We start from the raw sequence: 15,782 nt of genomic DNA, 5'->3' as shown, positions 1-15,782 counted from the left end.
GACTGGGTACATATTAGGATATGCATAACCGGCTAATTACTGATGTTAGTAAAGTATTAGTAAATTTTGTCAACTTTCCGGTACACCTAATATGTTAGTTGATATTTGGTAATAACTCAAGTTAAACCCAAAAGATTTATCGAAACTCACTAAAAGTGTTAGCAAATAAAAATCAATTCGTAAACTTGTAATTACACACAATGGGAACGTGGGTCTGAGATCTAAACTCTAAATTACTTTTTTAAGGTAACCTTGTTGTGTGATTGTGTGTAACTTGCAATTAGGGCTGAAAATTAATTTTACACTTTGACATTAGACTATTATTAGGGTAATCAAGAGTAAGGTGGAATTTGAGCCGAGGGCTCGGAATTCGGTTTGGGCTTGGCTCGTTTAATACTATATGAGCCGAGCTTAAACTCAAATAAAAGCTCGTGTAACAAATGAGCTTGATAAAGCTCAGCTTGTTTAGTTAAAATAACATATTTTGTAGTGTAAAATAATTGAGGGCTCGGAGCTCAATTTAAAACTCATGTAATTAGTGAGCTGAACTTGAACATGGTAAAATTGGCTTGTTTAGCTCGAATTTCACCCTTAATCGGGAGATCATCTTGGGGGATATTTTTGGGCGTTGGCGGTAAGAAAATGGTGTAAAATAAGCCTAATCCTAGTACTTTTTAAAGACACATATCCGGACCAACGTTTGATGAAGTCAAACAAAAGTTAAACAAACACAAAAACCTAAACTTGTGAGACACAAGAACGAATAACAAAATACCGACACAAACATTTTGGGTCTCATTCTCTTATTATATATTTATATATATATATATCAATGATTCTTCTTCATCAGTCGTCCCCACTTCCTTCTCATCCAGCGTCCGATCAGATCCCATCTCTTTTCTCCCTCTCCTTCACCCACTCTTGAGATCTAGTAATAAACTCTTTTTCCACTCGAAGCAAGAGAAAAAGAACAGTGATGGATACCCAAACATGGAAAACAAGAAGAGGAAGCAACCCAAGACTAGAAACAGATCAAGTTATAGAAATACCATCAACCCCAACAGGAGAAGTTCGTCATAACGTCACACCCACTTTCAAAACAGCTCTTATTATAGCCTCTTGGTATTTTTCCAACATTGCCGTTCTTTTATTAAACAAGTATCTACTTAGTTTCTATGGTTACCGTTACCCCATTTTTCTCACCATGCTTCATATGCTTTCTTGTGCTACTTATAGTTTTATAGCCATTCATTGGCTAGAACTAGTCCCATTTCAACAATTGGTTTCGAGGAAACAGTTCTTCAAGATTGCTGGCCTTAGTGTCATTTTCTGCTTCTCTGTTGTGTGTGGGAATACTTCACTTCGGTATTTACCCGTCTCGTTTAATCAGGCTATTGGTGCCACCACGCCTTTTTTCACTGCCGTTTTCGCTTTTTTAATCACTTGTAAGAAGGAATCTGGTGAAGTTTATCTTGCATTGATGCCTGTTGTTTTGGGGATTGTTCTGGCTAGTAATAGTGAGCCATTGTTTCATTTATTCGGGTTTTTAGTTTGTGTTGGATCCACGGCTGGGCGGGCTTTGAAATCTGTTGTTCAAGGTATACTATTAACATCAGAAGCAGAGAAGTTACATTCAATGAATTTGTTGTTGTACATGGCACCAATGGCTGCATTGATTCTACTTCCGTTTACACTGTACATTGAAGGAAATATAGCTGCAGTTACAATACAGAAGGCGAGAGAAGATTCGTTTATCGTGTTTTTGTTATTGGGCAATTCGACAGTGGCCTATTTGGTGAACTTGACAAATTTTCTGGTTACGAAACATACTAGTGCATTGACATTGCAAGTTCTTGGCAATGCGAAATCTGCTGTGGCTGCAGTTGTCTCGGTGTTGATTTTCAAGAATCCAGTGAATATAATGGGAATGACTGGATTTGGAGTTACAATTATGGGTGTAGTATTGTACAGCGAAGCAAAGAAAAGATCGAAGATCACCTTACATTAATATTTTGGATTCGATGAATTATTAGACAGGTAAGACATGGGCATTTTCTACATTTATTTTAGATTCATCTTCTTTTGACAAAAGAAAAAAAAATGTGATATCAGATCATCAATTATCAAATGAATTGGGTGTATATTGTTGAACCAAAAAAGGGGTTCTCTTTATTACTCTTGTTTATTTTTGTAAAAGAAAAAGCTCTCTCCATATATATCTCTTTATTTCTCATCATAGCTGTGATTCTATATGTGTTGCTTAATATGTTTAACATAGAGAATATTGATTGGGAAATTTTGGTTATTCATGTGAATGCTTTGACAATTCCCCAGCTTTCAATTTAATCCTATAATTATCCAAGTGGTCCCATTTCAGACCAATTTGATCACTCGATTGATTATACGTGATAAGGATATGTTTGTTGGCACTCTCTTTATTTACTAATGCTTTGTATTTATCTTCGTTTTTGGACTAGAAATTTGGTTGCATATTACTTTACTCCTCAGCCCATACTCTATTCATAGGTCGCACGCCTGTTGGATTATCACCGTGTTTTGTAATTGTAAGGCTACATGTGAGCACTGGACATTGAGGTGATATTCCTTGGATGTTTTCCAAAGCAAGGATTCTTTCTTGTCTGTGATATTATTTTGTGTGCTTCGAAAAGGGATGCTTGTTGACCCCATTTTTACTTTAGAATAGAATAATAATACTTGAATCAAAGTGCTTTTTAGTTACTGGTCTCGCCTTTTTTTTTACCACCGTTCTAGAAACTTCTTTCTAATTTGGCCTTTTTCCATTGTTTGGCTGTAAAGTTTGCTCTCATCGTACCTCGTAGTAGTTCAAATTAACAAACGAATATTGAATGGTTGGTGATATGCACAGTGAAGCTGTTTATCTCATATTCGACTTTCGACTTTCGACTTTCACTACCATACTTCCTAGATTTTCGTCGTTGGCAATTCTCTAAAAACAAAGAATAGAAGAAAAAGAAAACCGAATCTATTTGTGGCATGGGTATTGTTCCTATTGACTATTTCAGTTTGTTATTTTGGTGTGCATGATGTGGAAGTATTTGGTACGTTGTTGTTTTCTTTGGTCTGAAGTCTTTGTAACCTTTCATCATTAACCACGACCTCATTTTAAGCTATTATTTAACTCTTTTCATTTGTTCTTCATATTTCTTATTGATATTTGATGTCATTTTCGACTGAATTTGATTTGCTGATAGAGAGTACTGATGAATAGATTACCAAAAAAAAAAAGATGAAAACATCTTGAGGGGGTTATTGAATGATTTGGCATTTCTCTTGGCATACTTAAATTATTAAGTGAGGTAGTTCAATATAACTTTGTATATTTCATTTCATGTAAAGTGCGTTCCTTCTCTTGCACTCTAATAGCTTTAAAATCTGGAAGTTTCGTCAAGATGCTTGGAAGTCTATTATCGAGTTTTTAGGCAAGATGATACAACTCAAATACCGGCTTTGTAAATTGTAATGGATCTACCTCTAAAAATAATGCATTCAAGAGGGGGCTCGTTATCAAGGGCCTGGTAATCAGCACAATTTCAATCTTTCCTTTTCTCCTACTCTTCGGTAGGGTTATAATAAATTCTCAGAATGATAATTGGTATTAAATTCCTCGAAAGAGATAGAACAGAAAAAGAAACACAAGTAAGAATGGAATTTGAGCGGAGCGGCTCGGGTGGGCTCAGTTAGGGCTCAGCTCGTTTAAATTCGGTTTGAGCTCGGTCATTTAGTTAAATGAACCAAATTTGAGTCTATATTATAGCTTGTGTAACAAACAATTTTTATGGTGCTCAGCTCGATAAGCTCAAATAGTATCTTTGTAGTGTAAAATAACCGAACTATTTGGACTCGACTCGGGCTCGTTATCAAGGGCATGGTAATCAGCACAATTTCAATCTTTCCTTTTCTCCTACTCTCGGTAGGGTTATAATAAATTCTCAGAACGATAATTGGTATTAAATTCCTCGAAAGAGATAGAACAGAAAAATTCCTCGAAAGAGATAGAACAGAAAAAGAAACACAAGTAAGAATGGAATTTGAGCGGAGCGGTTCGGGTGGGCTCAGTTAGGGGCTCAGCTCGTTTAAGTTCGGTTTGAGCTCGGTCATTTAGTTAAATGAACTAAATTTGAACATATATTATAGTTTGTGTAACAAACAATTTTTATGGTGCTCAGCCGAACTATTTGGACTCGACTCGGGCTCGTTGATATAATATGCCTTACTTTATTTCAAAACTCGTTAAAAAAATGAGCCGAGCTTAGCTATTAGTTCGAATTCCACCCTTAAACACAAGACTTTTGTGACAAATAAATGGTCCACTTATTTGATTTTCAAGACAAGGAACCAACAAAAAAACTTGTACTTCAGCACATCGATGTACATCAAAATCAATATGAAAGCGGACATCAGTATTATCTTTCGCAACTACCCCGCGCCGTTTTGTGCGTGAAGCCCTGAACTAATAGAAGCCTAATCCATCACCTAAGACGCTAAATGGTACCTTCGTGCTGAAGACGCTGAACATAGAGATATGAGGCGGCTCTTGATGGATCTCTACACCAAGATTCGAAGCTTTCATGGTTGATCCAAAAAACTGCCTCACAGATGAGATCTATCTTTTCAGTAGTAGCTAAAAGTTCAATTATTACATGAAATGAAACAGAAAACGGGCACAACCTCAATATCTCGAACACAAGATGGTAGCTATGAAATGACATTTACATGAAAGGGTGATAATAATTTTCTTTTTCGATAACCAAAAAGGGTGATAATAAATGAGTAATGCTTGCAGGCAACGCACCTTGTGAGTTGCGTATATTAAGCACTGGTGTGTATTAACTTTTCGCAATGCATCAGTATTAACTTATGTGACGCACTTGAAATTGACCTTAATGGACGCCATCCATACGGTTAGTAACTTTTCTGAAACAAATCTGGGGGTGTTGAATGGATTCCACCAAGAAGGTAGATTTTATATGAAATCGGACTTATTCACTTGAGGAATTACACAAATTCAGAAGACTTGCCTTCCAGTATCATATACTTCCATTACAAATTCCTACATATACATATATTTAACTCTTTAACTTTACAATAATGAGGGAAAACGAAAATGGACACCAACTTGTGCACGAACCTTGTAATGTAGCTTTTTTTTAGTTGATATTCAAGCTTCAGCAACTTTGCTGATAATGATAGAAGCATAGTTGGCAATCGCTGAATCTGGAGATTGTCTAAGGCGTCCAAAAACAGGGAACAACTCTGACGAGCTGAGTATATGTCGGCATTTGGGATGTGCACACATTTTTGCCAGGGAAAAGAGAGCAATTTTAAGAGGCGACTCATTAACTGCATCCCTTCTACTGGGGCTCAAAGCTACAGTTGAACAGTCAGAGACCAATTTCAGCAATGCCTGCAAAAAAAATATTGCAATTGAGCACTTCATATCCACTAATTATCCAAGGGCAGTGTGTCATACAACAGGGTATGCTGCGAGCATTTCTTCTGTGGTTTGTTTAGTACATTATAAATGATGCAATAGATCGTGGACTGTTTGTTTTAGTACATGAGTAATGATGCAATAGATTGAATTATTTCAGTCATCAAACAGATAATTTTATGGGATTCAGGTGTACATGGGATGTCCAAACGCCAATGTGCTTTTGCATAGAGACCACAGAGATAACAAGGCTACATGATTGAAGGCTACCAAAGTACTGCAATTGATTTACCTTATCTTGTATCCACAACCTCAAAAACATATGAACTGAAGGATCAAAGAAATTATGTTAACCTTTAGAGTTATAGCTACATGATTGAAGTATACTAGTGCTTCTGGGATGTTCTATTTCGATAGCCAATACAGAACTTCTAAAGCAGATAAATAAACCAAGGCCACCAACGATCTTTCATAATACCCTGTTTACCACTACTGAGAAAGGACAAGATCATTTAAAAGAGAATGAAACAAGGGAGTCAATATCGATGAGAGAAAGACCAAAAGAGAATGGAAGAGAAACACCAAAATGTATAAGCTTCATGGATAGTAAGCAAAAAGAGAATATACTTAAGTTTAGTCACTTGCAAGTTTAGTCATAATGACCTTGTAGGTCAAGATACAGAAACGGATGCGAGAAAGATCAAAATAAGCAATTAAGCACAATTGCAAGTGAAACCAGATAAAGACTATATAATCATGAGAAAATGTGGCATTGGATGAGATCAAAATCAATTTCAGCGCTACCTTGAGAATAAATTGGAACAACCAATGTTCAAAATGAAGCACATTAATAGCGGCAGTAGTTGTATTCAGCACTAAACCCAAGATTCAGAACCAACAAATTAAACTAAGCCTTTGACTGACCTGCATGGAGCCTTTAGAGATAATATCCTCAACAAGCCTGGTGGAGTTGCGGATGAGATTGCTGAGTGCACCTGCAGCATTTGCTTTGGTTTTGTCTTCCTCTGCTGAAAGCAGCAGGTTAGTAAGTAGAGGTATAGATCTCCTCAGCTCCTCATACAACAGGTCATTGTGGTAAGCAGCATTGCCGATCTGGAAAGAAAGCCCATATTAGTTACAATTTATGAAGTCAAATTAATTTTGGGAATATTTTTTGTTAAAAAGTAGTCTTCTTGTTTTGTTATTTGTCTTCTGTGCTTTATGTAAATTGACATTTTCCTTATAATAATATATACAAGGAAATGATTCATAGTTTCATCCCAGAATACTCAAACTGGCCTATAAAACTACACAGTTGTTTACTAGATATGGTAATGATCATACAGCAAAACAAGCAAACTTTCTTGTACGTTTGTCTGGATCATCGCAGCGATCAATGAGGAGGCTGATGATATGGTGTTTCTCCTAAGACATGAAATTAAAATTGTTATAAACTTATATCCCATGCATAAAGAATTTTTAAAAAAAAATCCACAACAATTTAAAACACGATTAACATACCAGGGAACTATAAAAATAGGGACTATGCCGGCACATGTTGCCTACGGCACTGCAGGCCTTTGCACGTACATTTGGATCCTCATGGATAAGGAACCCCTTCAAGTACTCTAATATATTGGCCTTGTTCAAATGTTCATAAAAAACCTACAAAACACATAGTTAGTGTTTGGTAACTACAACAAGTATATAACCAAACATACATAGGTTCCGGACCTTATCCATCCTAGCCAGATCAGACATGATCATTAGCATGTCCAGAATGACCTCCTGTGGACTTGAAGCATCAAGCAACTTTCCCACTCTACCAGGATCCAAAAGACCTCTCCCCAAAAGCTGAACAGCTAGGGGTCTGTGCCCCGCCATTTTCGCAAGAAAAGCTACAGGCCTTCCCATATCTTTTGGATTCACATGTTCCAAGCACCTGAGAATACAGCCAGGGACTCCAACCTGCAAAAACAACTTTTCATTAGAAGTTATCAACCATAAATATAGAATTGTACAGTCAGAAAGGAATGAATATTTAACCTCCAGAAGAATTTGAATGTACTTGGGCATGTTTGCTTCAATCACTTTCACCATGTCCTTGTCGTCCATACCAACTCTTCCACCAGGTGAACCAACATTGAGAAGGAAACCACTATTAACGGAAGCAGTAGCTGATGGTAAGCCAGGGACATTCTGAACAGCGACAAAAGGAAACGCTAAGAGATCAATGACAACACTGATGAGATCTCTAACCCCATTATTCCCACCACCAGGCCCACTCCAGCATTTCAAGATTTTGAGGTGTGCCTCAGATAGCAAGACACAGATTAGCTTAACATGTTCACTTCTAACCAAGATTTCACGGAAAACTAAAGATCCACTTGATACACAGTGACATAAAGAAGATACTGTTGATACAATCCCATTAGGAGATAAGCCCACATAATCCTTTGTGCCATCAAGTCCTTGAGGAGAACTCTGAAGGCTGTTGGCTAACAAACGAACAAGGAGCTGGGGGACACCATTTGCACAGGCCTGCTGAACAGCCAATGGACCGCCCAATTTTAGTCTGGTTTCCAACAAACCAACACATCCATCTCTAAGGCCGTGCCAGTATGAGAGCATGCCATGCTGGTTAACAGTTGCATCAGTTTGCTCGCCTAGTGGGATACTGAGGAGGCCACAGAGTGTGGAAGTCGGAAGGATCAGAGGTATAGAAATCTCGGAAATAGAAGATTCAACAGCATTGTCTAGGGCTAGAATGGATGCAAAAGCCAGCATTGCTGAAGCACAATGTGGTTGCAAAGATGTAGTTGTCATATCATTAGTAGAAGAATGATGAGAAAGTAACGAAAGTCGAGCATGCTGCCTTTTTGAAGTGGTTGTGAGCATGAATGATGCAGAAACTCTTCCAGACGACTTCAGATAGTGTGCAACAGTGGCAAGAATGAAGCATGAATGAAGAACCAGAACATTTGGGTTAAATCCTTTGCTTTTTTGGTTGCCTGCTCCAATTGGTGGCTCTTTGTTTGAAGAGGAAACACAAACAGATAAAATTGAGAATATCTCTGAAACTATTGTACCATCCGCTCCCCCACTGACGATAGTTGTAACAGGTAGCGAATTTGGGAGGCCGCAAAGAACATTACATACTACTCCACTATGCACACAGAACCTCAGAATGAGCTGTAAAAAAAGTATGAACATGCTGATCTCATTTACTAATAATAGGAGAAAAGTCACACAAACCTACAATTATGATATTCTTAAAACTCCAGGGTCATGTCTATTGTTAGATACTTATTCACCCATAAAAGTGAAATCCACAGGTATAATAGACATTTTCACGAAAGATTTGCAAAGATACCCTTGAGGCAAAGAAATAAGTAAAATATACAAACTAGAAAAAGAAGAACTGATGAATCTGCAGTTTGTCAAGTACATAATGATTTATATATGTGGATAAGTACTAAAAGAAATCAAATACTTCTAAGAGAGTCAAACATGTCCTCTGAATCCTATTATGGCAGGCGAAGAAAAACCTAATACATTAGAAATCACAAATAAGATTGTATAAAGAAAAGCAAAACTTAAATTAATGCTTGCATTTGCATTTCGTTAATCCTAGTTTCCTACATGTGTGGAAGAAAATCGTTTTTGACAATCAAAGCACATAGACTGCTGTTGAAAAAGTGCAGTACGTTAACGTCATTTTTAATACCTTAAAAAATGTCCTTTCTCCAAAGCAATTTATATTATCTTCTACATCTTTGACAATTAAACATGGCACCCAAGCCTCTGATCAAACATGATCATTGAACTTTCGATTTAGTTTTCAACCTTTCCAACCCTATAAGATTCTCTTGAAGCATCACTGTTAAGCCTGGTTCGATATTATCCCCACAAGAGGCAAACCCTTTTGAGTATGTGGATTGGCCTGGAACCCTTTTCGCCTTTTGTGAGTCATTAGATAGGTGGGACACTTTGCCCACCCGAACTAGGTTAGAGATTTCTAAATGAGACGAATTTTTGTGAAGATGTTATCAATGGTTAGTAGATCATACCCACAAACTATTAGCACTTAACTCATCTTTTAAGGGGGTGTGGTATAAACTATGGTATAAAAAGTATGATAAATGGAATATATATATATAGGGGAGGGATAGAGCCACATTCATTATGCACACATTATAGCCACATTTTCGACATACAAATGAATTAAGGGCCTACTTTTTTGTGGAGATGATCTCCCCACCATGAAGATCATTCTCACAAAAAATCATAATATTTTGATATGTCTAACCATGTAATATATATATATAATAGAATTTGAAATAAGAAATCACTGGGAAAATGTGTATTAATGCATGTTAACGAAAAATTTGGAGATCATATGTTGGGATGAGAGAAAAATAGAACCTGAAGAGCAGCAGACAAAGGAGACTCTAGACGTTGGCGAAGGCAATAGTAAATGGCAACCTGCATGTGTTTTGATTTAAGAAATGCTACTGCCATTGCATCAATAATTCTGTCTGATTCTCTCTCAAACATCAGGCCTTGGTCATCCCTGATGTCAAGCCGGCTTAAAGAATAGCTCCGCAAAGTGTTCAGTGGAAACAAGAAAGCTTGTTCTTTTGTGGATAGAATTTCAGATGCATTTATCAGTGCCCACAAAGCACGGCATGCTTCGCAAGCAGCACGCAGTATGTTCGATGAACCTGAATTAATACTGGAACTTGAACCACATCCTGCTAAGGACAGCGACAATAAGTCTACAAGTCCAGATTTTTTAGCATAGTTTAGAATATGTTTTGAAGCTTCATCAACTGATAAAGAAGCAGAATTCGCTTTAGGTATAGCCGATGACATGGATATTTTAAGTGCCTGGGAAACACGGAATAACATGCTCGCAACACATGCAGTTGATTCATACAAAACTCTTCCAGATGCATCCTCAGTATAGCCCACAACCTACAGAGTTAATTAATACATAAATTGAGATATATTTTCGGGAAGTGTTGCTAAAGATAGATCTAATTCCATGACAAGAAAATGACCTCTGAATACAGTTCCACTAATGCAGCCCAATGCTGGATATATGACGCCCCGATACACTTTCCACTGTAGTCCACTAATTTCTTTATAATTGAGAAACTCTTCATGTTCCAATATGTAGAATAGGATCACCAAGAACAAACATCACATAAAGTGAAAAGCGTGAACAAGTTACCACCAAATAAATTTAGAAAATCATATTAACTATAACAACAAAATAGACATGAAGATATCATAAAGGCATAATGCATAGTCCAATATAAAGGCAGAGTCAAGCAGTCTTATACCTTTTCTGTTAAATCAATACCAATAGAAGTTTTAGAGCTAACTACATCAGCACTAAACCCAAGAAGCCCATTTATAATATCATCAACTAGAACACCCAAATGAAGAGCTCCGGCTGCAACGATGTTTGAAAGAATGCGAAATGACTGATTTATACATAGAATATCCTGATCCCTGTACATTTTAAAACAACACTAGTTTATATGGCATGTCAGTAGTTGTTTCTAAGCACCAGAAAGAAACAGAGTTGTTTCTGGTTGCGGCATTTACAAAATTACATTAAAAAACAGTTCAAAAGGGTACAAGTTATGATCTCATGAGTTTTCATTATTACAATACTCCGAATTTCATGATAATCCACTTTATCACAAGTACACAACCAGTTAAATGCTTTTTTCACCAAAGTAGACAGATGAAATGCTATTTAAACATTTGAAGCAGTGAAAGTCGATCAAAGTATTTGTGATTCAGAACTACAGGCACAAATATAAGAGTCAAGATGGTTACATGTAATAACAAACAATTTCTAGTATTCTTAGGCCTCAACAACTTAGTGGGAAAAATGGATTAAAGGAAAAATAATAGATGGGATCTAAGCAAAAGATGACTGTTTACCTGCAAGAGCTTGGAGACCAACTTCTTAAGGGCTTTAAAACAATTGTGAGAGATTCACTGTCTTGACCAATTTGTGTTGCTCCTTTAACTGTGCCGGAGTTTTTCGCCAACCTATCCAATACTTCACAGCCTGAAAAGTTGACAACTTTCTCAATAAGCTCCATATATTAAGTTAAACTCATTCAGGATTAACACAAAATAGCCAAATTCAGTAACTGCAAACATTGGTCAAAGCACCGTAATCCCATTCCACTCTTTTACACATCACAAGCCCAAAAGACTGTAGAAAGTGGACCTCAGCCTTACTATTTAAGTTCTTAGTATAAAGAAAGAGGTGTTTGTCAACACTAGCAAGTGTTCTGTGGTTATATGACATAATTTTACCTTGAGCAAAAAAGTACCAAATTTAGTCACAATAGGAACCATTTAGTCATTTATATCCACCCTGACTATCCTCTAACAAATATGCCACAACTCTGATATTTGTAACAGAAAATAGATTTAGATATCATTTTCTGTAAAGAGATGGTTGATATGTACAATAGTTATTGAAACAAGGAATACATTACTCCACTCGAAGATTCAAAGTTAATGATAGGTATTGGTTGATATGGTCCATCAATGTGGTTCATCAACAAGCACAATTTGTCAAACAATATCAAGGAAAAAGAACTGGCTTTGTTGAGCTGAAATGATTTACCTGACTCAAGAATATCTGCAACAAGTAACTCTGACGTCTCTTCATGTGGTGGAGAGCTTTTGTTATTTGAGCAAACACGTTCTGATCGACCATTGCTAACAAGAGTTCGAGCACTGTTGCCTGCAAGTATAGAAGATAACTATGACTTCTAACAAAGTACACGTCTTTAGAAGCACTAATAAAGCTACAACTTATGATGATGATCAGAGAAAGAGTTGCAATCTAAACTAACTCTCAGGACTCGCTACAGAAGCTTCAACCATGGATGGAATAGTCTTGTTTGCTTCACCCTTCCAAGCTGCATCACAACCTCTAGATGCAGCAGTTTCCGCACGCAAGCTCTGGCAAAGGTTTACCAAATATTAGTTTCTTTCAAAAACCCACGGATCAAAATAGTGGACAACAGAACAAAAAAAATCCACAGGGTCCACAACCATTATCTGTTCGTGAGTAGAGTATTTCTGCATTTTTAAAATATAACTGAGAAAAAATGGAAAACTTTACCCTCTGCTCCAAATCTTCCGAGGATTCTTTTACAAATGGGTGTTCCAAAAGTGCAGGCCAAGTCAGCCTACTTTGTGGTACCTGCTTTCACGATTTTACAAGTCACTCTAACAATGCACTGAATAAATTCAATTTTCTCAGAAGAACAGTCAACTTTCAAAAGAAAATACAGGGAGAGAGGAAAGAAAAGGTAAAAAAAAAAAACTTTCGAAAAATGAATTGTATATCTACTTCAGCACATAAGCAACCTTATTTAGCAATCCCTTTAGGAAACTTTTAAAATTTGAACTCATGTTGTCAGGGTATTTTACTGGGTCCTGTAAAAGAGAGCATAAATTAATCCATGCTCATTGAGCCACCACTAAATGTTGACAACATACAAGATAGGAGTCGAGAAAATTTACTTTGATGATGTGCCGAATCAAGGCGTACACTGAATTTGTATAAAAAGGAGGCTGACCAACAAATAATTCATACCTGTTTGATCCACGTTATTTAGTTAAAATTATAGCATTTACCACATCCAATAACGAGCATAAAATTTCATAATACTCAATGAAACATCTAATATTACTACCTGACAACAAATATAACAGCTGTAAAAGAAAGCTTCACAAGGTATAATAGACTAAAGTCAGTGAGTGTTGTCACGTTGTTCTCTTTTAACATAATTTTTTTCACAAAAAGTGGTTTTGACTGGGAGAAAGAGGATCGACAAACAGTCTGCTCAGGCACAACTGACATCAGAGTGGTTAAGCACAATGAGCCGCACTGCTGACGATTGAAAATATATCATTTGGATTAAGTTTAAAGATGAGATGAAGATTGCCACGGTAGAAAGATGAAATATTTGAATGAAAAAAAAAAAAACATGTCAATATTGAATGCAGTGTGATTGGCCAGGTGGTAATGGATGGTGGCAGAGGACTAGTGGAGACAATATGAAAACTTCCCGGTGAAAATGGCGATGGAAATATTTCATGGTAAGTTCAAATAAGAGAAATAAGAGAGAAACTTTTATCCTGTGCTTCAATATAATGGAGGAAACTTATACTGCAGTAAACATAAAACAATGTCACATGAACAAAGATCCAGGCATATACGAGGACAGTGAGAATATCATAAACATTGCGGGGATGATAACAACACGGAGCAGGATTTTCAAGACATACAAAATAACTCCAAGAGACCACAGATCAGCAGTGTGGTTGTATGGTTGTTCTCGAACCAGTTCTGGAGCCATGTACAGAGGAGTACCTGTCAAAAGCACCAACTTTAGTGAGAAGGCGTCAAGAATTCAGGACAATCAATATTCATAGGATGATAATTATAAGCCAGTTTAAACGCAGTCTTAAAAAAAGGTGACTTAAGATCAGAAATTTATAGATATCAAAATTGCTTCAGTGTTTAAGATTTGAATACAGGTTTATAGAATCATAGAGAAAAATGTTGCTTATACAATCAAATATTCATAAGATGGTATTCATAAACCAGTTTTTGGAGTCTCATAAAACAATGACTACTGACTAAAAATACCATAAATTCACTAATTTAGATCCCACCAGTGTTTCAGTATTAAGATCTGAACACCAAGGGCAGTGAGAAGTAACTGTAAAAAACATCCTCAAGAAATAAATACACTGAAAACAATCAAATAGACCATTTTGGCCAGTCGTAAACATGTATCATATTGGTGCAATGTTACAACCTCCTAGGAGTCATGTATTACGAGGAGAGCACAAAACTTAGGTCTAGTTAACAAAGAGAGATGCATATACTATTGAGATAAGGCCAACCTTTTATAGAACGCAACACAACAGTGTTTGTCGACATTGCACGAGCGAATCCAAAATCACAGAGCTGAAACATAAAAGATCACTAGAGTTTAATATATAAATAGATAAAGAGAGGGGGGGTACACCCTGAAAAGGACAGCAGAGTTATTCAAGCTGAAAAAATATTGTGACACATAAGTAACTATTAAAGGGAAGAGTAGGCAACAACATTCTAAACCATTATATCAGAACCTATTGGTCATTGTAGTTAAATTGGATTCTGAATATTAATATCCAATAAATTATAAGTTTCACAAACTCAATTCTATCTGAAACAATCATACAAGCAAAAAGATAAACTACATCCACCATTATAACTGACTCTATATTTACATATTGTTTGGAAATTTGTTCTCATTCTCTTTCTTCTACCGTCATTATCATTTAGTATAAAATAATCACAAAAACGCATTGGTACAGAACAAACCAACTATTAAACACCCTTAAAAGTCAAACAAACCAACCTTAACAATAGATCCAGCCCCAATAAGAATATTCTGCGGCTTCATATCTCGATGTATAATACGATTTGAATGTAAGTAATGTAATGCTCTAACCTGAAAAGTTTAATACATAATAGTTAACAACTTATAATACATAAAAATAGACACTGAGTAAAGGTAAGTACTAATTGCTTCGCAATGGCTTGAACTTGATCTTCGGGTAGACATTTATCATCCTCGAGAACCTCAAAAAGCTCGCCCTACAAAATATTAGACAAGTCAACTCACATTCCCATCAAAATATTTCCAAGAAACATAAATAAGCTGAATATTACCTGTGCAAACTCAGTAACAACACAAAATTCTTGAGGCGTTTCGAACGAGTCCAGCATTTCAATTATATTCTCGTGTTTCAACTTCCTCAATATCTGTTACACATTCCAACCAATAATTCAACTTGCCTCGAATAGCGTGTTGAAATTTGAAAAAACGAATAATAATTACCTCAATTTCCTGGCGTAAATTGTGAATATCTTTATCGCTTTTACCGTGTTTGAGTATAAATTTCATAGCAACAGTCTGTGAAAACAAGAAAAATAAGTAAAAAAACTAGATTTGTTTGAATGAATCAAAGTAGTAATAGTAAATTACCTGGCCAGTGAACTTTCGTCTACCTTTGTAAACTTTACCAAAAGAACCTTCACCTACTAGATCTATAACATGGTAATTTTCAACACCCATATTTTTTTTCAGAACTAGGGTTTTGGTAAATTGAGGAAATGAAGTGAGAAGGGTGAGACCCGGTCTGTTTTTGAAGTTGTTTTTTGAAAACAAGAGTGAGGGATTATGCTTCTTTTTTTTCTCTG

General features: G+C 36.3%; 2 protein-coding genes across 3 annotated transcripts; one reads left to right on the top strand and one right to left on the bottom strand.

Annotated features, from left to right (window-relative positions):
* The first annotated feature begins 765 nt into the window (after positions 1-765).
* Positions 766-2,236, top strand: LOC147514180 (putative sugar phosphate/phosphate translocator At1g12500). The gene has a single exon (XM_086597615.1). It carries the CDS (start codon positions 977-979, stop codon positions 2,006-2,008), a length of 1,032 nt encoding a protein of 343 aa, XP_086453741.1. The 5' UTR covers positions 766-976; the 3' UTR covers positions 2,009-2,236.
* Positions 2,237-4,974: 2,738 nt separating this feature from the next.
* FU (kinase family with ARM repeat domain-containing protein) lies at positions 4,975-15,782 on the bottom strand. 2 transcript variants are annotated; one of them, XM_086597614.1, is made up of 22 exons: positions 15,568-15,782; positions 15,421-15,495; positions 15,252-15,344; positions 15,102-15,176; positions 14,938-15,030; positions 14,435-14,498; positions 13,811-13,895; positions 13,043-13,115; positions 12,887-12,955; positions 12,639-12,719; positions 12,367-12,475; positions 12,135-12,254; positions 11,435-11,564; positions 10,822-10,993; positions 10,537-10,635; positions 9,899-10,450; positions 7,520-8,665; positions 7,208-7,441; positions 6,995-7,138; positions 6,818-6,898; positions 6,398-6,586; positions 4,975-5,446 (listed from the first exon to the last, which is right to left on the bottom strand). In XM_086597614.1, the coding sequence occupies exons 1-22, from the start codon at positions 15,655-15,657 to the stop codon at positions 5,201-5,203; spliced, it is 4,020 nt and encodes a 1,339-aa protein (XP_086453740.1). In that variant the 5' UTR covers positions 15,658-15,782; the 3' UTR covers positions 4,975-5,200. The 2 variants fall into 2 exon arrangements, with proteins under 2 accessions (XP_086453740.1, XP_086453739.1); XM_086597613.1 differs by lacking the exon at positions 12,887-12,955 and having other exon boundaries at positions 15,568-15,770.

Source organism: Coptis chinensis, chromosome 3, assembly GCF_015680905.1.
Source record: "Coptis chinensis isolate HL-2020 chromosome 3, ASM1568090v1, whole genome shotgun sequence".
Classification (NCBI taxonomy): Eukaryota; Viridiplantae; Streptophyta; class Magnoliopsida; order Ranunculales; family Ranunculaceae; genus Coptis; species Coptis chinensis.
The sequence above is the reverse complement of the archived record's forward strand: the minus strand, read 5'-3'. Positions and strand labels throughout refer to the sequence as shown.

Excerpts from the sequence above, each read along its gene's own strand:
- LOC147514180 (XM_086597615.1), top strand. The coding sequence starts at position 977 with ATGGATACCCAAACATGGAAAACAAGAAGAGGAAGCAACCCAAGACTA.
- FU (XM_086597614.1), bottom strand. The coding sequence starts at position 15,657 with ATGGGTGTTGAAAATTACCATGTTATAGATCTAGTAGGTGAAGGTTCT. Across the intron at positions 10,994-11,434 it reads TGGTCTCCAAGCTCTTGCAG|GGATCAGGATATTCTATGTA; the intron begins GTAAACAGTCAT and ends TAAAATGTACAG. Across the intron at positions 7,442-7,519 it reads ACATTCAAATTCTTCTGGAG|GTTGGAGTCCCTGGCTGTAT; the intron begins GTTAAATATTCA and ends TTGTTTTTGCAG.